At 39.9% G+C, this 24221-nt stretch overlaps 1 protein-coding gene across 1 annotated transcript in view; it reads right to left on the bottom strand.

The window, feature by feature from the left end:
- Positions 1-382: 382 nt before the first annotated feature.
- Positions 383-24221, bottom strand: part of TCEANC2 (transcription elongation factor A N-terminal and central domain containing 2) — a 38146-nt gene continuing 14307 nt past the window's right edge. Inside the window, exons 4-5 of the mRNA XM_063106507.1 lie at positions 8404-8597; positions 383-1391 (exon numbers count right to left, since the gene is read on the bottom strand). Of these exons, the coding sequence (XP_062962577.1) occupies positions 1203-1391; positions 8404-8597 (383 nt within the window). The 3' untranslated portion in view covers positions 383-1202. The remainder of the gene's footprint in view (positions 1392-8403; positions 8598-24221) is intronic.

The raw sequence follows: 24221 nt of genomic DNA, 5'->3' as shown, positions 1-24221 counted from the left end.
AGGTGGGAAAATTAAACAGGATTAAAAAAAAAACTATATAAAAACCCATGTAAATGATAATGTGTTGTCTTAGGAAAAGTGCCCAACACTTAGAAGGTAGACAATAATGTTAGTCCCTTCCTTTTTATCATTGCTTTTCACCCCATTCCGCCTCCCCCTTTTTAAAAAATTTTAAATCTCTCCTTTTCTATTGGCTACTTTACTTCAGATTACAAACATGCACCAGCCTCCCCTAGTCTAAAAAAACCTTTCTTGGGTCTTGTTACTTTCTTCAAATTCTTATCCCATCATTCTTTAATTTCACCAACTGCGCACTTTCTCAGTTGGAAACACTTTTCAATGAACAAACCACACTTTTTGTTTTAGGAAAAAAGTCCCAGTTTATTATTACTTTAAAAAGCAAGTATCATTTACATAATTGTTCAAGCAGGCCTATATAGAGGCATTTCATTTTAAAATATATATGCATGTATTTCTTTCTACTGCAGTAATTCACTTCAAGAGAAATTTCATTATGTATCTTCGACAGAGCCTTAAACCAAGAGCACCAACTTATTCAAATAAACCCTGAGGTGTGAGGAGGCTTCAGGCCAGTTCCTCATTAGAAGCCTCAGCATGGGGGCTCCAGAGACCAATGCAGAAGGTCTTCCAGGGAGAGCTGAAACGTTCAGATAAGTGAGCTCTGGAAAGAAGGGGTAGTCAGCAGGCTCTGGCAGGCTCACCCCTGGGGTAGAGCAAAGAGAACAGAGGGGAGTTCTGAGAGGCACGGGAGCTATCTAAACTCAGGGGGATGGAACCAAGTGAGCGGCAGCAGTAATTGAGTTTCAGTTACCTGCAGGGTGGCGAAATAAAGTAGTAACTTCATCTGTCTGACATGGGGGAAGTTTAGAGGTGTCCTTGGCATACTCACAGTGAAATCCGTCACCCTTTCACGGTGTTGGGTGATGGCAACTGTATGGTACTTCCTAGTGACAGCCCAAGTGCATCCTGTTAGGCAGCACCAGACATTACAGCTAATGAAGCACGTTCCTGCAGGCCTGTCTCCCAAGGCTCTCTGCATCCTCTGTCTGCAATGCAATGGCACCATGGGAAAATTTAGCACAGCCACCAGCAGCTATCAGCCAAACTCAAAAGAGTCTTTGAATGGCAGAGAGAGGCCCATTTTCCTGTCTGCCCAGCCCAGGACTGGAACCGTCCTCAGGTCACTTTTTGTGGGTCTGTACAAACGTGCCGACTGGCAGCGAGCCGTTCTTCACCTGAGCCCGGATTTCAGCTCGGTGCTTTAATGTGAAGACCAGGGCTCTCACTGTCCGCCGGTATGGCCCATTAATGAGGCGGGAGCAGAGATGAAACGTTTCCCGCTCAATATTTTCAACCAGTAGGTGATCCATCTAAAAAACAGCAAAATTATCAAATTAGGGCCTTGCATTGCATAAGTATTAAAAGTAAGAAAGGCTGGAGCACTCTGCTCAGAGGCCTCCATTAATCAACTGAAATTCAAGGACATCTACTTCCTGTCACAAGAGAAACAGGAAGAGCAAATTAATTCCACCCTGGCAATTAAGGAACGAGGCCATGTGCTTTGTGACAGGGACCTCATTCACAACCCCTGCCGGGTGGTAATATTTGCCATTATAACAGGAACCTGGTCTGAACTAAGTAACGGGCCCTGTACTTTCCCAACCAGGAAACAAAGACCAAGGATAATAAATCAGTATAACGGTTTATACTTTTTGTTTGTTTGTTTTTAAGTGCCTTTTAACCCCTTACAGCATTTTAGAAACACTGGGTCTGGATCCTAATATGTGTATAGAGCAGTTTACAAGTCACTTTTCACATTTCATGCTTATAACTCTTTTTTTTGTGGCTGGCCAGTATGGAGATCTGAACCTTTAACCTTGATATACAACACTGGGCTCTGACCAGCTGAGCCATCCAGCCAGCATTCATAACTCTCATCATCACATTTGACTGGTAAGGAAACATGCTCAAAGGTAAAAGTTCAAAGTCTTAGAATTATTAGGAGACAGAGCTGAGGGACTCTGACCTGGACCTACCCTTTCCCCTCCAAAGTTCATTTTTCTTCTCTTTCACCACACTAACTGCAGGAGAGTTTCAAGAGACCCCTGCAGGTTCAGTTAAGCAGAGCAGGCCTAGGGGATGGGACCTGTAGGAACTCTGGGGTGGTCTGGCTCAGGCCCAAGCTATCCTGAGGTCACAGACCTAATCAAAGCAGGACAGGTCTTGGACTTTATCCACACAGTCTGAATAGGGACCCCCAGCCCTACCTTCCTTTCCAGGCCCAACTCCACTATTCCTCTCCCCAGTCCTGACCATAGCCCAGCCTGAGCACTCTCAGCCACTTTCACACACCCCTACGCTTCTGCACGAGCACTTGTTCCCTTAGCAAGCCACACCTTCCCCTAGGAAACACACACCTACCCGCATGTCTAAGCTTGGGCAAACAAAACAAAACAAAAACAAAAACCAACCAATCAAACCGAAAACCTCTAGTGCAAAGGACTGAAAGTTATTCTGCAGGTTGCCACAATGTCCTGAGCTTCCCTTAGTCGTTATTATAATATACTATAATATATTATAATGACCTATATTTTGAGTTTGTCTTTCCTGGCATTAAATTCCTTGAAAACAGAAAACAAATTTCTCTCAATTATTTTTTTCCCTCATGCCTTCTCTCTCTACCTCAGCCACTCATTCAAATATTTACTCATCACTGACTATGTGCCAGGCTCTGTGCTTGGCTGAGGGACAAGCAGTGGCCCAGGGAGGCACAGCCCCTGAGTCCATGGGGAGTGCAGTCCAGTAGGAGAAACAGTGAATGGGAATTGTAAGGGTACTAGGTGCCAGGCAGTGAATGGGGATTGTAAGGGTACTGGGTGCCGGGCAGTGAATGGGGATTATAAAAGTACTACGTACCAGGAAAGGGGAGAGGAACGAGTGCTGTTGAGTGCAGCCACAACAAAGTGACCCAACCCAACAGAGCAGTACCTGGCTTCAGGGGAAGTGACCTGGGACCTGGAGAATGAACAGGATCTGACTAGGTGAAGTGGGGGCTTGCTTTGTGATAAATTCATTGATCTGTACATATGTTTTGTGTACTGTGCTGTATATGTACTATACTTCCACGTAAAAAGCAAAGTTCAAAAAAAGAAAAAACACACCAAAAATAAAAAAGGGTCACCTGATATTTGATAAAATGTCCTAATATGAGAAATAGACCAAAATAAACAGAAAAAAGAAACTTGGAAGTTATAAGGACCAAGCAGGGAGCAGAATTGGGGGAGGGGGGAAACAGAGCGAATATCCAGGCCCAAAAATCTGCTTAGGACTAGCAAACAAAAGATGTTCACGAAAGGTCCTAATGACTGACAGATAATCTCCTGGGCTTGTGCTGGAGTGAGTAAACTTGGCATGATGGTTCTCCAGAATCCAGACTCTTTGAGTTTTTCAAGGCTTCTTGGGTGGGCATTGAACTAGGCCCTGGCTTGAGGCAGCCCTGGTACCAGACTACTTTAGAAGGCAGGAAAGGTGGTTGGCTGGCTGTCCAGCATCTGTCCTGGAGCATTTGCCAGAGAGGTTCCTCATCCCAGTGTGAGGCTGGGTTAGTCACTGACTGTTTAGAGATTCACTTAGTGTAACAGGCAAGGAAAAGTCTTTTTTTTTTTTTTTTTAAGGGAGTAACTATCAAGGTAAAAAGAAGAGTATGTGTATGTTTATAAAACAAGTCATGGCCATTCCATCACACTGTAGTATTAACAACAACAAAAAAGAACTTGAGACTGCCTTGGAATTCACATAACTGGATATCATACTTCATTTACCAAATAGTTATTGAGTCACTACTCTGAGTCTGGCCTGATCTTGGAGAGACAGAGCAGAGAAGACCTGGCCCCTGCTCTCCACGAACTCAAAGCCTAGTAAGAAGACAGTGTGTGCACAGGTAACTGGGGCAGCGTGACAGGCTATGCCAGTGGTGTGATGGGAATAGGAAGCATGCATCTAACAGTTCTCATGCGTGCCTCTTGTTAAATGAAGACCAATCAAAATGAAGAAAAATATCTGTAACATTAATACATAAATCAAAGGGGAAAATGATACATCATGCACTGTTACGTATAACCAGTTCATTGCACAAAAGGAAAAACGCCTATCTTGTAACTGCTTTTGGGTAATCCAAACCCCCTTAAGTGTTGATGAGTCCTTTCCAATGGGTCCTAACCTGGTGCTTTACATAAGTCCTTTTGTCACTGAAACCTTGAGAAAAAGGGGTTTTGCTGCAAGATACATCTGTATTAATGGGAATGAAAACAGGAAGGCTGGAAGAAACCTAGGGATTTATTTAGGGACCAAGTCCTTTCTCTGTATCTCTCATGATCTGCCTGACCTCTTTCTCACACATTTTGCTCCTCTTTATGGGCCTTACTCACCTCCAATTCTGTCTTATTCTCTCCCCCTATTCTATGCATCTTTTTTCTACCCACAACTTCTGCTTCCTCTTAATTCCCCCAACACTCACACTGATGTTTTCTTGGTATTTCCTAGTTCACATTTCTCAGAGACAGAGATTCTGATTTGTTTTCCTTATCTATTTGTGCCTGTTAATTAAGTGTATGTCATTCAGTTGTGTAATCCTAGACGAATTGGCTATATAGCTGGGAGAAGATGTAAAATATGACCACCTAGAGCTGTCCTTCATTAAGGACTCTGGACTCATTGGGAAATGGTGCCAAAATCAATTTGTGATGTCTACCACATCTACAAGCTCTTTAAAAGCAAGAGAACAAGGTCTTCTTCATGTATTTACCTTAAGTGCAGAACTTCCCACATTGTACTGTAACTATATTTGTCTGTCTTCCTCAGAAGACTGCGAGCACCTCTAGGACTGGTACCATACTGGATCCATTTCTAAATTCCCCATGCCTTGCATAGGTGCTCAATAAATATTTGTTAAATGAATGTCTTTTCTCCCCATCTGTACTTCCTTTCCTGTTCTTTCAATAACAAATAACAAATGGCAGATAAAATACGAAATGTTTCTATTTTATGTGTATCTTCTAGTTAGCAAAATCCTACTCCTCTTACAAAGATGAGTTCAACTGCCATCTCTTCCATGAAACCTTCCCAGACGCCCCCATCAGATTTAACTGCTCTGTACTTTGTGTGTCTACACCACTTGATAGTACCACAATTTCAGACTGCTTCATATTTTAGTTAGTCATTTACAGGCTTTCAGCCAAGAGATAGAAAGCTGTCTTGGGATAGGGAATGCAACACATTTATATTTGTATTCTCCCCCAGCACCTAATAGATCCTTACTAAATATTTGTTGAACTGAATAGCCACTGGAAGCAAACTTGGTGTGGGTTTTCCAATAGCATGATTGGATTTGTACATATCTACCTCCACTTCTTTTTGACCACTTGAATACATCTAGGAGAGAGAGCTGGTCAAAGCCAGGGGTGCTGTCTGAGGCCATCGAACAAAGAATAAACTAACAGTCCCATATGGGGATGTACCCCTGACCTGGATCTCATTAGCACCATCTGCAGCCAACTGAGCCAACTAGCCAGTGTTTCATAACTCTTAATGATACAGGCTCACTTTGAGAATCAGGTTCATTTTTTAAAATGACATAATAGGAAAATGATCACAGGCCGTGAGGTAGGAAGGAGAGTGGATAATGAGGAAGGGGAAGTAAGAGAATGACACCACAGGGGACGTTCATGTGAGGAAAGATCTAAAAGACAGGAAAGAACAAAGAAGACCCAGAAGAGAGAAAGTAAAGGGGAATGGAGCCTGGGTTTCAGCAATGGAGTTTTTATTCATCTATTCCATTATTCCAAGAACAAGGAAATAATCCATGAATCTAGAAAGCAGATCTACAGGGTAATAAAAATATGCACCTTTTGGCCATGTGTATATTCTTCATCTGTGGCTTTTACTATTAAAGGATATGACTGAAACAAATAACATGAAAACATTTTTTTCTACCTAAATGTAATGAGTAGATCTGATATTTGCAAAAAAACACATGCTATGATCAAACTGTAAAGGTTTTTTAGTCATTGGACAAATAACTTACCCAATGGTTTACTACTGCCTGATAAACTATATTTATGGAAATCTGATGACTGATTTAAATGCACTCGACATTGGTTACTGTCAAAGACCAGATACTGGATTAGATAGTTCACTGATACCCCAATATGGAAATGTCTCAGATGATGATAGGTGCTAAGTGTTATTCTTATGTGAAAGTGTTTGTATTTCTATTCTCTGATATACCAAACTGATAAAAATACTATTGAATACTGTTTATGCAAGGAAAATTGATTTTTTTTTTTTTCTTTTGCCAAGGAAGACAGTCAGCTGCATACTTTAAATTTTTAAAATTTACTTTTTGGGAACAAAATCATTCAGCTATGCTTAATCGTATTTCTTTTCCAATTATGTTGGAAAGCACTAACGAATGTATCACTATTTTAACTTTGCTTTGTAACACTTGAGTGCTTACCACTTGATGTGCCATTTAAAGGATAATTAATGGATAAACTAAAAGGATAATTATTATGGAGTTTAATATAGTAGGCAAACTGCTCATTAATCCTTACAAGCATAGCTTCGTTATTATCATTTACTTAAAAAGATACCACAGGGAACTGGTATTTACCACCACATTAACCACATATTATATACCCATATTGTATGTTTTTGCAATAATTTTGGTTTATTAAAAAAAAAACTTTATTGGGCCAACCCTGTGGCGCACTCGGGAGAGTGCAGCGCTGGGAGCGCAGCAGCGCTCCCGCCGCGGGTTCGGATCCTATATACGGATGGCCTGGCCGGTGTGCTCACTGGCTGAGCGCGGTGTGGCCGGTCACAGAAAAAAGACAAAAAGCAAACAAACAAAAAACCTTTATTTAAAATAGCAAGTCTTGTTGACTAATCAATACTCTGGAAAATTAGACTTACAACCTTCATATTTTTTCTCTTTTCCAATGGTTTAATATTCACATTAAAGCTTCCTTTAGGAAAAGTTAAGCAAACTACAGCACATCAATTCACTGAACTATCAAATAAAAGACATTAAAAAGTATAAACATAAAATATAAAGATATATAGAAAAGTATATACAAAATGACAGTAACTGAAATTGATCAGGATTAAAGAGACAAAACAAATGTAAATAATTATGTCAGTTTTCTGCAATATTATTTAAATAATCAATAAAATTGATTATGGAACATTTGGCATATAAATCACTCTTAATAAATCTCAGATAATCATAAGTTGCCCAGCATTCATTTAAACAGCTATAATAATTTGCCAAAAAAGGAAATGCATCAAAATGTTAACAAGATTATGTTTGGGTTGGTGGTTCAATGGTGATTTTTTTTCCCTTTCTATACTTTTCATTTTCTATTATAAGTTTGTATTGAAAAAACCCAAAACTTTCTTTTAAAAAAGTAAATAATATACCACAAATCCCTTTGCCTTTTTTTGTGAATAAACAATTGAGATAGAAAGGTTAAAATATTTTTTTAGAGAATGCAGTAACAGATCTAACATTTAAACCAGACTTTTGAATTGCTTCTTTTGTTAATATTAAATTGTTCTTTAAGGATACTTTTATAGGGATACCCTGGGATATCCTGGGGAGAGGAAAAAATATGGATGCTATGTGCCTGATTTTCCAGAGTATTAATTAGCTTATAAGATTTTATGTTTAATGATTATGGTGATTAATACAGTTAATAAGCAAAAATCCTTCTTCTAGCACCTCCAAACACTAACATCATCCGGACTGCTGGCTATGAAGATGACAGGGAATATGTTTACCCAACTGATTTTATGCCTGAACTAAAGGTATGGGTGTGGACAAAAAATGGGGGAATAGAACCTTTTCAATAGAGAGCTATTTATTTTGCCACTAATATTCCATAACATAGTCCATCCCAGAATTTTTACTTCAGTAGGAAGGCAAAGAATTTTAAATGGAAAGGAACCGACATCCATTAAATGACTTCTAATCAGCAGGAACTATATATTATTCCTTTGTATAAACAGTTTGTTTAACTTTGCCAATTACCTTAGGTGGTAGGTACAAATAAAGAAGCCAAGTCTCAGAAATGTTAAGGGATTTGCCTAAGGTGTCACAACTAGAATGTACTAGAACCAGGTTTTCAACCCAGATCTTGCTAATTCCAAAGCCTGTAATCTTACAACACTGTCTCTCAGAATGCTTACTTACTAATTCAGAACCCTTACAGAATAACCGATTAGAATAAAGCCAGAGCATTAAGACTATGAAAGCTCATTATGAAAACATGAGGCTCACTTAACCAACAGCACCAAGTAATCACATTCCAATCAAGACATTACCTTTAATTCCAAGGCTTCTGAGAGTAACTTCTGGGCTTTTTTCCTAAATGACTCAGTTTTGGGATCACTTCGGACTTCAATAGAAGGTCTATCCAAATGAGTTTCAATGAAAGTTTTCCACTCAGTGTAAACTTCTCTGGCAAGACAAGCCACTTCTGAATCTGAGTGTTTACATATCTTGTTCACAGTGTGATCTGAAACAGAAGAGAAACCAAAGGAAAGGGTGTTCTGTCTTCTGAAAGGCACAGGACTAGATGGGCAGATGTGTGGCCATGAGAAAGTCATTCACATACATACTCAAGGATGTAAAGGCTCTTGTGCAAATGAGACCCGTTTCATGAGGGCTGAGATAACAGGATAATCACTGGGTGAGAACCACCAGTCTAGCCAATGCAGTAAGTCATAAACCAGAAGCATGATTAATAGAGTGTCAAAAAGAATAATAACTAAGGTACCAACTCCTTAATCCAAAAATTGCAATAAAAGGAAATGAACTAAGCATTTATCTTGTTTTTTTTTTATTTCTACATACTATATTTCAGACAACGAAATAGCCCTAGTTGAGGGAACATAATTTATTTAGCTAATAAATGTGAAAAGATTGACAGAATTAGAAAAATCCCTGATGAAATAATTCATTCAGAAGACAAACATCATCAGTGGATGGTGGGGAAATTTACAACGGAGGAATGAGCTGTCATCACCTGAATGCACTGATCAATGTGAGCATCCCTAAGAGCAGGACTATCAGACAGAGGAAGCACTTCATAGCCATACCTATGAAGTAGTCTTATATCCTCCCTCAAAAGAAAACATAAACCATAATCCAATTAGTTATTCAAAGCTAGCCTCCAGTTTATAGAAAATATGAGAAACAGAGGAATAAATTAAATTGTAGTATGAAGATACAGCCAAAATCAGAATATGGGACATTCTACTGGACACCAGACATTGTTTCTTCAACAGTCAATGGCATTTTTTTAAAAAGAGGTGTAGGGTTAGGGACTACTATAGTTTAAGAGTCTTTTGAGTCCAAACTGTCAAATGTAATGTGTGATTCAAATTCTTATCGGAACAAATTGGCATTATGGTTACATAAGAAAATATGCATATTTTTTAGAGATATATACTGAAGTACGTAGAACTGAAATGACTAAAGGTCTGAGATTTTGCTTTAAAATACTTCAGTAACAACACAAAAGCAAAAAAAGTGGGGTGAAATCTTAATAGTTATTGAATCTGGGTGAAGGGCTTTCTGGAGTTTGTTGTATTATTTATTTTTGCATATGTTTGAGATTTTCATAATAAAAATGGAAAAAAAGAGAAGGGTTAAAAATATCAATATGCAGGGCCGGCCCACGGCTCACCTGGGAGAGTGTGGTGCTGATAACACCAAGGCCAAGGGTTCGGATCCCTATATAGGGATGGCTGGTTAGCTCACTTGGGAGAGTGTGGTGCTGACAACACCAAGTCAAGGGTTAAGATGCCCTCACCAGTCATCTTTAAAAAAAAAAAAAAAAAAGAAAGAAAAATATATCAATATGCAACAGTACTTTGATAAAAAGTATATACGGAGAGAAAAGCCAAATAAATCAACTAAACACTAAGAATTAAAAGTTCAACTCTCAGGCCAGCCCGTGGCTCACTCGGGAGAGTACGGTGCTGATAACACCAAGGCTCCGGGTTCGGATCCCATATACGGATGGCCGGTTCGCTCACTGGCTAAGCGTGGTGCTCACAACACCAAGTCAAGGGTTAAGATCCCTTTACCGGTCATCTTTAAAAAATAATAATAATAATAATAATAAATAAAAGTTCAACTCTCTTTTGCTCAGCCATTTTGCCACTTGATACCCTGTGTCCTGTAGACCCACCAGGAAGAACAAAGCCTTTACCAGATGTGTTCCCTAGACTATGGACTTCCCAGCCTCAGAAAATGACATACCATCAATGAATCTGAAGATCCAGACAATTCATGCTGAAATGGAACATGCTATAATTTACTTCAGTTCTTCGATTCACCTTTGAAAGTACAAAATACTACTACTTTTGCTTTACTATATTACAAAACATAATGAAACAAAAAATAAAGCAATCTTCCAGACAGAATGCAAGCAAAAAAAAAAAAAAAAAAAAAATAACCAGTAAGAATACAATAGGGAAAAAAATCCTGCTTAAACTAGTAAAAACCATAAACCACTTAGTAATATATTAACAAGAGTGGGTGTGTTTGTATGCATGTGTGCTGTTTGTGTGTGTACTTACCCCTTAATAGCTCTGGAACCACTCCTTTTATTCTGTCCCTAGTACAACTGTTCTTGCCTTAGGGCACATCACTTAAGGCGCGGCTCTTGCCTTAGGGCATGTCTACAAGGGCCCCCTGTCTGACCTTTCTGGCTAAGTTTGGTACACCTTAATGCCATCTTTCACACTGCAGCTAGGTTGGTCTTTATTTTACTATTTTCTCTGTTGGGGCCATTTTTTTCTAAAACATAAATTTGAACACTTCACTCCTCACGTAAATCCTTCAATCTTATATCCAAACTCTTACCTTTTCACACAAGTCCCTTTACCATTTGTCCCTCTCCTATCTACTTTCTAGCTTCATTTCCAGCTATTATCCCACTGTCATCCAATACGCGAGCTACTGACAGCTCCACAAATGCTTGAACATTTTTTCTTATCTCTCTACTTTTGAACATACACCCAATAAACATTCTATCTGCCTGTAGTACCTTTTCTTCCCTCTTCACCTGGCTAAGTTCCACTTAGCCTTTAAGACTCATTCAGGGGTCTCCTCCTCCAGGAAGTCTTCCTTCATATGTTCAGTATTGGCTGGTACCGCTTCTCTATGCTTCCTTAGCACCTTGGGCTTCTGTTTATCACAATAATTACTACAATTAGTTGTAATTATCTGACCAGTTATCACTTTTGCTCACCAAAGTGAGCTTCTTGAGGGAAAGAGCTGTGATATGTTCATCTTTGTATCTCCAGCAGTGTGCCTAGTGGCAGAAGATGGAAATTAGGAGAGTAGATTGGTTCAATGAGAGACCCATATGAAGAATAACATATATTTTTACTAAAGTACATAACAGAAGATTTGAATAAGAGGGGAAATTTTACCACATTATGAGATAGAAAGATTAGCATGAAGATGCCAATAAAGCAAGTAATTTGTAGATTTAATGTAATCTCAATAAAAACATCTTCATAGGCTGTTTTTATTAGAATACAACCAAATATTTCTAGATATATTTTAGAAATTTATCTGGGCAAGAATACAAAATACTATTTTGAAAAAGAGGAGTTATGAGGTACAACTAGCCTTGTAAGATATCAGAACATATTATAAAGCAACAATAATTAAAATTATATGGACTGACACCAAAAAAACCAAAATAGATAGATTGATCTATGGAATAAAAAATGAAGCTCAGAAATAGACTACATAAGAACTTAATATATAATAAAAGAGGCATCATTGAACAAAGGAAAGCAGAAAAATAATCTAAATTTGGAAAAATGGTCAAAACATTTAGAACATTTCTCCAATTATGCTAATGCATACCCAATACTGCTTGATTCATTTATTTTCCATCCATTGACTGAAGACCTATTTGTACTAGATACTATGTTAGGCACTAGTCATTCAGGGCTTGAACAAGAAACTGTCCATGTTTTAAAGGTTCTGTGAAGAGAACCCTGGAGGTGAAAAAAAAATGTAACTTTGAAGGGAAGATAAGGGTAACATGATATTAAGAGTCTGTAACTTGTCACTCTAACCCGTTACTTATCAAGAACTTTTATCAAGCTTCCCACTGACCAGGGAAAAGAGTACATCAATACTCATCACAGGAAAGAGGGGGAGGAGGAGAAGGAGGAATGAAGAGCAGTCACTAGAAATATCCAAAGGTGTTTCCTAGCTGGCAATGCTTAGGAGAGCCCTTGTGAAACATACATCACTTAAAAGCAGAAACCACTACCGAATAATTTCTTTTTCTGGGTGGAGTTTGCCATATCCCTGAGATTATTCATTCAGCAAACAATATTTTGTGCTGTTTGGTCACTATGATAGATGCTGAAAATACAAAGATAAACCAGATACTGAAGGACTTCAGAGACCTAAATTCAGGGCATTTTAACACTTTCACTGAGCACCTACTTTATGTCTGGTACTGAAGATACAGAGATGAGTAGGACAGTCTCTGGAACTGAGCCTACACTTGCCCTGCCAAAATGTGCAAAGAAGACATATGTACAAAAATATTCATTCCAGTACTGCTTGCAGTAGTGAAAAGCTAGAAAAACAGTACGAGCTCTTCATTAAGGGTCCAATTTGTTAAGTAAATTATAGTCCATTTAAGCAGTAAATACTTTGCAGCTATTAGAAACTGGAATAGCTCTACATGTAGTACATAGAAAGATGATCACTTTAGTTAAAGCGAAAAAAGCAGGTCTTAGAAGAGTGCACACAGTGTGAGCCAAAATTTATTTTTAAGATTACATATGTGTATACATATAAACAACATATTTGTTTATATGCAAAGAAAAAAGTCCTTAAGAATTTATAATAAAATTATTAACAGAGGTCTCCTGTGAATAGTGGGACTGCATCTATCTATATAGTTCAGCTCACAATCTAGTAAATTGGCTCACCATGTAAACAATCCTAGTAGCCCAGGCTGTGCTATAATAGAAGTACATTCAGGCTTCTTTGGAATAGAAATCCTTCCCTTCATGTGATCCTCACCTTATCCTTTTCTCTCTCCAAGAAAGGCACCATTGACCCAGATTGATATTTGAGAATGAAGATGCAGAAATCCTTCAGAGTCCTTGTACTTGTCCAATCCAGTGGACCTTCTCTGTCTGACATTACCTGGCCTCTGTATTAGTCCATTTTGTGTTGCTATAACAGAAATACCCGAGACTGGGTAATTTATAAAGAACAGAGGTATATTTGGCTTACAATTCTGGGACAGTTGCATCTGGCATGGGCCTCAGGCTGCTTCTACTCATGGCAGAAAGTAGCAGGTACAAGCTGATCACACGGTGAGAGAGGAAGAAGGAAGAGAGAGAGAGAGAGAGGAGGTGCCAGGGTCTTTAAACAATCAGCTCTCACAGGAACTAATAGAGTGAGAACTCACTCAGACCCCCCCGCCCCCAGGGAGAACATTAACCCATTCATGAGGGATCTGCCCCCATAACTCAAACTGCCACACTGGGGATCAAATTTCCACATGAGTTCTGGGAGGACAATACATCCAAACTCCATCAGCCTCTCTGTGGCATCTGACACTGTTGCCTTCTTCCTTTTGAAATATTCTCTTCCACTGCGTTTTGAGACACCACCTGCCCTCTGGTTCTCCTCTGCCCTCTCTATCTCTTTTGCTGGCTGCTGATCCTTTGCTCAACCTTTAATTATCTGTGAACTCCAGCTCGGTCATTGTCCTTGGCTTCTTCTCTTCTTTCTCCACCTTTCCTGAGTAATCTTACTCACTCCTGTGGTCCAACTACCACCTGCAAGCAGATGATTCTCAACTATGGACCCCTAGCCAAAGGTTCCAACTGAACACAAGACCCAAATATCCAGTTCCCTACTGGACATCTCCACTGCTTATTCTTCAAGCACCTCTAACTCAGCACTTCTTGTCACACAATGGAACCACCACTCACACACCAATCATTTTAGGCTCCACTGCCTCTCTTACCCTTATGTTTATTCAATCATTCCAAGTCATACAGATCCTCTTCCTTAATATTCCCTGTATCTTTTCCTCTTTCTCCTCACCTTCCTCTCCATTCTCACTGCCCTGATTCAGGTCCTCATCACCTCTCCAAGGTCTACTGCAATAGTTTACTAACCAATCTCTTTGCCCATTCTGGCCCAATTGATCTTCTATACTGAAGACAAAATGACCTTTTAAAAACCAATTTGATCATACCACACCCTTACCAAAATTCCTTAAATATCTCCCCACTGCTCTCAAATTTCTAAGTATAGCATTAAAGCTCTGGATGGCCTGGATCCTCTTTGTCTTTACCTCTCACCATGTTGCCATCTTCCCCTCCTCCTCTCGCCCCCAGCCCTCCTGCCCCTTTGCCTCCATGAGCTAAGTTCTAGCCATAGAGACCAGCTTGCATGTCCATCTCTTGGGTCATGCTGTCTGGCCTTCTCACATTTCTGTGCTTTAGCTCATACTGTTCCCTCTGCCTAGAGTATTTAAATGCCCCCTTTCTCCTCTAAACTATTAACACCCTGAGGGCAGAACCTTATTCCAAGTTCTATTCCCTGCTTCCAACATAGTTCCTAGCATAAAAGCGACAGTCAATAAATATTTGGTGAATTGAATAAAACGGTTAAATAAAAAACCATTTATATTTGGCTTTCAAATTGGCTTTGTACTAACATTTGAATATGGATGCAATTGCTTGGGAAAATCACACAATTACAAACAAAATAATGGAACTATACTGTAAAGCATTGCATCTGAAAATTCTGGGAAAAATGAAAAGTTTTTAATTCTTAGACATTGAGAATCCTTCTTGCTTATCACTCCAGGCTTTATGTGAATTATCTCATTTAACTTTTATAACTAAACAATGAATTAAATACTATTGTTACATCTCTTTTTACAAATGAGGAACTGAAGCTCAGTAAAGTAACTTGCCCAAGGTTTCGCTGCTAGCAGGTAAGGAAGCCAGGATTTGAACACAGGCAGCCTGACTCCAGAGCCTCCAAACTTAACCCCTAATACCCTATCCTTCTCTGTTATTAGGGAGTGGCACGCTGGGAATGTTCAATAAGGCTCTGTTGAGATAATGTTGTTCACCTTCTTGGTATTCCCAAATCAGAAGGGCACCCTGAGAGGTAACCAAAGGGCTTCAGAAAGTTTCAACTCTCAGGTTAGGACAATGGAGTCACTGCTTTTGGCCTGCAGGGGGCAGTATATCCCACCGATACCTTGACAAGATCCACACCCACACTGGTCAGGAGGCTCTGCCAATACCAAGGAAACCAGCCCAGGAAGGACAGGGCTGTAAGGAAGCCCAGGGGGATGCAAGACTGTCAGCGAAAGTGTGGAATTTCCAGAGTGACAGCAAGAAAGGCAATCCAGTCTGGTACAGAAAAGAGAAGAAGAAAGGGTGTCTGGAGAGCTACATTCTAGAGAAAACAGGGCAGAATCATAAATTTTAGATCACAAAGGGAATTTTGTGATAATATTAATAATGACAGTTAGCCACTGTGCTAACACTACGTATCTTAACTCATTTAATCCTCAGAAAAACCCTGTGAAATAGGTGCTATTATAATCTCCCATTTTACAGGTAAAGAACTTGAGGTACTGAGAGGTTAAGTAACTAGTGAAGCATGGCAAGAAGCAGGGCCAGGTTTCAAATACAGGCAGCTGGCTTCAGAGCCTATGCTTAACTCTCTACCATTGCCTCTGGTGATCAGACAGTCCTACCTCCTCCTGATTCAGATGAAAAAAATGAGGCTCCATGACCTTTCCCCAAGGTCACGTTGGTTAGTAGCTACATCAAGGAAGTTAATGATCTGCAAAAAGTCATTATTTGCTCCATGAAGTTTATGTTTTAAAATAAGCAGTGCTGGTCTTATGACCTGGGTCAAGTCCCCTGGGTTTAAGGTTAGGGGTTTTCTGCATCCCAGCACATTGTTAAGACAAATTCCCTGCAGGAAGCAGTCTTTTGCTCATTTAACAAACATTACCAAATACTAAATATGTACCAGGCCCTGTGCTAGGCGTTGAGAAGGAATGTTGAGCAAGACACAGCCTTGCACTCAAGGAGTTCCAGGTAAGTCTAAGCATCAGAAACCTAAACAAACACATGCAAGTATTACTAAGGTAGTAACACTTAAGATAGTCCTAAGGTAGTATTGAAGGCCCTAAGATAGTATTGAAGGGGGGAACTAAGATAGTACTGAAGGTCCTATGATTGTATTGAAGTGGGAACCCCCAGGAGGGCCAAAAGGACAGATGAGTCAATTCAACTGGCAAAGAGGCCAGGGAACAACATGAAAGAGGTAATGTTTATCCTGAGTCTTGACAATGACTAAAGGGGACAGGACCAGCAAAAGAAATGAGTGAACAAGAGCACAGAAGCCTGAAATAGCATGGCATAATTTGAGGACGGTGGCAGGCAAAATAATGGTCTCCAAAGATGTCCGTGCCCTAGTCCTCAGAACATGTGCCTATGTTACCTTACATGGCAAAAGGGACTTTGCAGATATCACTAAGGTTATGGACCCTGAAATAGGGAAATCAACCTGGATTTTCTAGGTGGGCCCAATCTAATCACATGAGTCCTGAAAAGTGGAAGAAGAGGCAGAAGGGCGGGTCAGAGAGATGAGATGTGAGAAGAATTTAACCTACCATCACTAGTTTTGAAAATGGAGAAAGGGGACCATAAGCCAAGGAATGCAGCCCTGTCAACACCTTGATTTTAGCCTTTTATGCACCTTTAGGTTTCAGGAGGTAGCATGACATGGTCTAAGAACATCTTAGCTTTGTCACTTGTTATTTGGTTGTTTAACCTACGGCATGTTAGTTTAAACTCTCCAAGCCTCAGTTTTCTCATTTGTAAAACGGAGATAATAATTACATTTGTTAGATGGATCAAATAAGGTCAAAGATGTGAAAGCACTTTATAAGTATTTTTAATCAATGTTATTTTTTATTGTTATTTTTAATCAATCATAAATGAAAATAAGGCATCTCTGAAATCAGATCAATATGACTGACATAAAACTTTACCCAGAATATTCATACACACAGTATTGCAAAAGTGGGGCATGCCTGCTTACCAGGAAAGGGTAAGGCCTAACTCCACTGCTTCATCAGTTGTTTACTCAATACACCCCTTGCCCACTGGTTTCCTTTAAAATAAAAGTATCCACTCACAGGGGCCTTACAACTGCCGGGTCTGAAGGCTTTTTCCCAGCTGGCCTTCAACTTCCCAGACCACTTGAGAACACTGAGGCCACTCATTTCCCCTGCCTCTGAAAACACTCTCCTCCTTGGCCTGCAGTCACTGTACTGCCCTGGCTCTCTTCCTCTCTCTAACTGCACTCCCTCAGCCTCTTTCACTGGCTCTTCTTCCTCCTACTTCCCCACCATGGATTTTCTCCCAGGTTTAGTCCTTCAGCCCTTTAATCTTTCTTTTTACCTAGAGAATTTATCCACTTAGGTGATTTTAAGGAAACACTTCCTGGCAAATGACTTCCAAATATGTGTAATTTTATTCCTTTCCAGTACAGAATAAAAATTTATCCAGTTAAAAATAGGAAGGTTCATGCTGTAAATGAGCTAATCAGGGCCAGCCTGTGGCTCACTCGGGAGAGTGTGGTGCTGATAACACCAAGGCCATGGGTTCGGATCCCTATACAGGGATGGCCGTTTGGCTCACTTCGGAGAGCATGGTGGCGACAACACCAAGTCAAGGGCTAAGATCCCCTTACCAGTCATCTTTTTTTAAAAAAAATGTGTTTCTAGTCTAAATTTCTCTCTGGGCATCAATCCACAACTTCCTGCTAGACATTTCCACCTAAAGAGTTTATGTCAGAGCAAAATGCTAGGGACATTAACTAAAATGGAAATACTAAGAGAAAACTCTCATTTGAGGTACAAAAGAAAAAGCACTAAATTCTGACCTAAAAGAAGCAAGTTTGATTGGACCATAGAGATAGTCCAATAAAATAAAGGCAGATACGGCTGGGGTCTGGGGCACAAGGGCAATCTGCTAACAAGGAAGGAACACTGCCCCAAGAGACCTGGGTTCTCATTACATCTCTGGTGCTAACTCACTATGTGGCCCTGGATAAATCACTTCATCTCTCGCAGTCTCAGTTTCCTTGTTTGTAAATTGAGGTAACTAAATTGATTTAAGAGGGCCATGACACTGATATTTATAGAGCTCACAGAAATAGATAAAAAAATGATAATATCTCAACAGTATGTGGATAAAGAACACAGACAATTTACAAAAAAAAAGAGAGAAAGGACAAAGTGCCAATAAACCCATGAAAAATAATTCATCCTATGTAGCAAATGAGAACAAGATGGCATTTTATTAAATTAGCAAGATTTTAAGAAAACGGTAAGAATGTAAATTGGAACAACCTTTCTAAAAATCTAAGATTCAAAAAATAGTTCAGGACAGAAGGTGCATATCTAAAAGGCATCTGAATTAAGGCCTTGGTTAAGCTGGAGAAGTGGACAAGCTCCCCGGCTACGTGCTTTAAAGAATCAGCAAAAGACTGAGGGCCGAGCTTTATGGAAAAGCAGCCCTGTTATGGGAGAGAAGACATGGAATAACAAAATAGAGAAAGGCAAGAAACAGAGATCTAGAAGGCTAGAAGAGCCATGGAGAAAATCTTGTCCAACCTTGTCATTTTCACTCATTTAACAAATACATCCTGAGCTCCTGCTATATGTCACGCTGATGCTTGAAATACACTGGTGAATAAAATAGTGTCGTCCTGCTGGTGTGGAGTTACTGACTAACAAATACAAAATAAAAAAGTAAATAATTAAAGAATTACAAACTGAGATAAGGGCTATGAAGGAACCAAACAGTTTAGATATAGAATTGGCAACCAGTTCAGTGTCATTTATGTCAACAGAAAAGAAAGCAACCAATGGTTTCAAATTCACAGGTCTGGGAAGATGAGAACTGAGACAAGACCACTGGATCCAGAGAGAATGAAATCACTCATGTCCTGAGAGAGAGCAGTGGTTGTAGGAGAAGCCAGCTTGGAAAGGTTTTAATGAATGAGTGGGTGAGCAAGAAATGGGAGTTGTGAGTGTCCATCATTTAAAGGCATTTGGCTATAAAAGGAAGAAGAGAAACAAGGTGTCTGGAAAAGGTGACAGAGACAATGAAAGAGGAAGCTCTGTGCGTGTCTGAAGGCAGAAAGAGCAAGCCAGTGGAGAGGATAAGTGTGGCTACAAAGTGAGCAGCATTGGGTGTCCTCGTTTCCCCTCACCTCTGCAGTCAGTCCTGGCTAAGTCCAGTCCCTTCTCCCTGATAAGGTCTCTCTAAGGAGCTGTTTCTCTTTCCCCTCCGCTCAGCCCTCCATGACTTCCAGTCTCCCCTCAATGACTACAGCCATCCCTTGTCCTCATGGCTCCCTCGCCTCCTCCAATTTTTTGCTCAGTCACTCTCTCAATGAGGGCTACTCCTAACCCCATCTAGCCTCATTTATCATCCCCCTTAACCTGCTCTCTCTTTTTTTTCTCTTTCCATAGCACTTATCATCTTCTAACATAGCTAGACAATTTACTTATCATGTTTCTTCTTTTTTTTTTTTTGGCAGCTGGCCTGTCCAGGGATCAGAACCTTTGATCTTGGTGTTACCAACACCATGCTCTAACCAAGTGAGCCAACCAGCAGCCATATATTTCTTCTTTATTGCCTGTCACCTCACTAGAATGTGAACTTCACAAGAGTAGGGATTCTTGTCTGTTTTGGTCACAAGCATCCAGCACAGTGCAAAGCATGTGGCAGGCATTCAATAAATATTAGCTGAATGAATGTCTGAATGACCTCCTATCTGATCTTTGTTTCTCCAGTATCACCCCTTTCCTATATATTCTTTTCTTGGCCTCGGAAAGACCTACTGGGATGTTCCACAGAACGTCAAATGCATTAAATCTAAAACTGAACTTATTATCCCCCCTACCTCCAAACCTGCTCTTCCCTATTGCTGTCCATCTACTCATCCATATCCAGAAACCTAGGCTTCAGCTTTTGTTCCTTCATTTTTATTCCCAACATCCAATCAATCTCTATATCCTTTGGGTTTATTACATCAATGTATCTTTTTCCCCCTAGGTAATACACTTTACTTTCATAGGTCTACCAAGAAATTGAGCATAAAGTACAGACAGTTCCCATACCCCCCACCCCCCACAGTTTCTCCTATTATTAACATGTTACATTAGTGTGGCATATTTGTTACAATTATGAACCCATAAGTACTTCCTCATCCTGGTTGTCCCCATTTCTTATCCAAATGTTTTAGTAGCTTCCTACCTAAGCTTGTGCCTCTAGGTTTACTTCTCTCCAACACTTTTCCCACATGGCAACCAGACAGACTTTTCTAAAATGAAAATCTGGATATGTCACTCCGTTCAAAATTCTTCAATAATGATCCTATTATCTTTAGGACAAAGTGCAAACTCTCAAGCTTTACAGTGAACTAAAGCTACCCTTTCACTGTAGTATAACTAGATGCTGGATAAAAGCCACTTCATTCCCACCAACAAAAAAGTTAGCAGAAGCTAGAAGTGTAGGTTCAGAGAGTGGTGGGGTTATCTTAAGGGCTGCTATCAATGCCAGTGCTGCTGAAATAGTTAACTTTAGGCCAGTGGTGAGGTGAGAGAGCTAATCCTGGGACTCCCATACTGAGGAGGGATCCTTGAGACATGTGCCAAAGTATTCTAGGTCAGAAGCAGTTCCTGACTATTGGCAGAAACAAAAGAAGTTAATTTAATGAACTCACAATTAAAAATCAGCAGAAATAATAAACAACAGATTTAAATCCCCAGGGACTATAAATATTAGAATAGATGAAGACTACAGAAGAACTATGTATTAAATGTTTAAAGAAATAAAAAGCACAGTCACAGAATGTACAAATGACATTTACAAAAAACAGATTTGGGGGAAAAGGAAACTTGTAAAAATGAAAAACAGAGGTTTTGAAACAAAGAACTCAATAAATGGGTTAAATTAGAGTCAGCTGAAGAGAGAATTAGTGACTTGGAAAATATATACCTGAAGAAATTTCCCAGAATGCTGAGAGAGACAAGGAGATAAAAAATATGACAGACAAGCTAAGGGGTATGGAAAATAGAAGACCTAACATAATTCTAATTGTAGAGTCTCAGAAGGAGAGAATATAGAAAAAGAGAAGCGCTCTTGGAGAGAAAACAGCTGTAAAATTTTCAACAAATTAACATGAATCTGCAGGTGTAGGAAGTACAATATATCTAGGATTAATAAAAAGAAATATATCCTGTGGTAGCCAGTCTATAAGATAGCCCCTAATGATTCTCACCTCCTAGTATTCACACCACACCCTTGTGTAGTTGATTTCCAAATTGTACCAAGATTGGTCTGTGTGACCAACAGAATTTGATGGAAATGGTGGTGCCACTTCCAAGATAAGGTTATATAAGACACTGTGGCTTCCATCTTGGTTGTTCTCTAACTTCCTTGTTCTCTCCTGGATCACTTGCTCTGGAGAAAGCCAGCTGCCATGTCATGGGCATCCCTAAGGAGTGGCCCACATGATGAGGAACTGGGGCCTTGTGCCAGCAATCCTGTGAATGAGTCATTTTTGGGAGCAGATCGTCAAGCCCTAATCAAGTCTTCAGATGACTGCAGCCCCAGTCGATAGCTTGACTACAACCTCTCAACAGACCCTGAGCCAGAATCACCTAGATAAGCTGCTCCTAGATTCCTGACCCTCAGAAAAATGATGTGAAATAATGAATACTGTCTTAAGCAGCTAAATTTTAGGTTAATTTTTACATAGCTATAGATAACTAATACACATGCCAAGACCAAACAGTTTTGAATGGCTTACAAAGAGCCTTCTCCATCTGGTCCTCTAGCCTCATTTCTTGCCATACTCTCTATAGCATATTACATTTCAAACACACCAAACTTTTTTTAGTTTCTGGAATTCACCATTTTCTCTCCTATCTCTATCCTCTGCAGAGCTCACATGATGTATCCTCTGCCTGACACATTCTTCAATACCTTCTTCCCTACTCCCAACACATATACTCCTTTGGCTAACTTTTCCCCATCAACAGAGCACCGTCACAGTGTATGATAAAGTCTTGTTAAATTGTCTGTCTTCCCATTAGACTTCAGGCTCCAAAAAGGCAGGGACAATACCTGTCTACATTATTACACCTGCACAGTTCCCAGCACAAAGAAGGAACTCAGTAAATATTTAACCCTTACAACCCACAGCATAAGGACAAGCAGGAAGGCTATAGGCTGAAGAACATAAACACTCTGAGGCAATCATCCAAATAAAATCTTCAGCATAGCAACTGATGTAACTATTAAAAAAAAAAACAAGAAACCCCTATATCCTATACAACCTTAGGTTTAGGGAAGGCTTGGGGCATGGTCAAGACTCAAAAGTTGGACGGGCCTCAGGTGACAGAAGGAGCAGCAGCAGCCAGGCAGCCCAGCTTCGTTAAGGCTCTCGGCATGCTGCGGCCCACAGGCACCTGGCATGCACCCTCCACCACCAAGATGTCCAAGAGGAAGGTCAGCTCAGCTCAACTGAAGGGGTGATGAAGGGAGAGCCCAAGAGGTAATCAGCAAGGTTGTCAGCTAAACCTGCTCCTGCAAAAGTGGAAATGAAGCCAAAAAAGGCAGCAGCAAAGGATAAATCTTCAGACAAAAAAGTGCAAACAAAAGGGAAAAGGGAGGGCAAAGGAAAACAGGCCGAAGTCACTAACCAAGAAACTAAAAGATTTACCTGAAGAAAACAGAGAAACTAAAAACAAGGAGACTCCAGCCTCTGATGAAGCAGGAGAGAAAGAAGCCAAGTCTGATTAATATCATATATCATGTCTTATCAGTGGTCCCTGTCACCCTTCCTGTAACCTAATCAATTATTGGAAAGTGAAAAACACCTCCCCGTCACACAATAGGCTATGTAAATACATGTGTGCTTACCAGTAAAAAAAAAAAAAAAAAAAAATGTTGGATGGTTTCCAGTTCCTCCCAGATCAAGCCTCGCTGCTGTAGTTTCATTATAATCCTTGAATTGAAATCTCTGAACATCAGACACACCTATTCTTGAAAGCATACTCACAATTGATCTCAAAGGCTAAATAGAAATGATTTTTTAAAAATGATCATTTGTTCTACATTTGTAGGACAATTCCATCCTATTATATTGATATTGACTATCTGATCATATATGGTATTTGTGGTGTGTGCCTAAATATGAACATACACATATGTACATATATACATGTCATAAAATATTAATCACTAGTACCCTCTACTGGTAGAAATACCTTATCTACTCACATGAATGGTCTTATTGCCCTCTAGCGACCACAACCTATAAAAACAAAATCCAGCAGCAGATGGGAGAGACTCCTTGGCTACAATGATAGGGTTTTATGTTCTTTAAGCATCTAATTTTCTCAGATTTGGTTTATATTACAGGGGTGCCACTCTAAGACTCTTGGGGGGCCCTCTGGGGATTTTGCACAGCTCTTCCCAGCTGTTAGTGCCAGTCTGAGGCTGCTCTCTCTCCTGCTCCTTATGAACAAGAGGTCAAGGGGAAGCAGACAAGGCAATGGCTGCACTAGTGAGGGCAGGAACAGCAGCTGTGAATGACTGCCCTGAACTCCCTGGGGAGTTGGGAGCAGCTTGAGGAACACATGTTGGCCCTCTCTTGCATATCATTCACAGTGGGTACTGTACTAAAATGGCAATTCAACGTAGTCCCTCACTTACCTTTTAAATATCTCCAATGCTATATACTAAGTGACACAGGGGCAAATGTTGCTACCATTTTGTTTTATAAATCACTCTTTGCAAGTTATTTCTACTCAAGACAGAAAAGCCAAGACTCTTTCATGATTTACCTGAAATGTCACCTCTATGAAGCCTTTTCTGAAGTCCCTAAATGTAAGTGACTGTTCGGTCCTTTGTGCCAGCATATACCTTGTATAGATCGGACATTATTTATGTTTTTATTTATAACCTACACTTCACTGTTCCCATTTGTCTACATTTTTGTCAGTCCTACC

Source organism: Cynocephalus volans, chromosome 8 (genome assembly GCF_027409185.1).
Source record: "Cynocephalus volans isolate mCynVol1 chromosome 8, mCynVol1.pri, whole genome shotgun sequence".
Taxonomy (NCBI): domain Eukaryota; kingdom Metazoa; phylum Chordata; class Mammalia; order Dermoptera; family Cynocephalidae; genus Cynocephalus; species Cynocephalus volans.
Note: the sequence above shows the minus strand (reverse complement) of the source record. Positions and strands in the feature narration are given on the sequence as shown.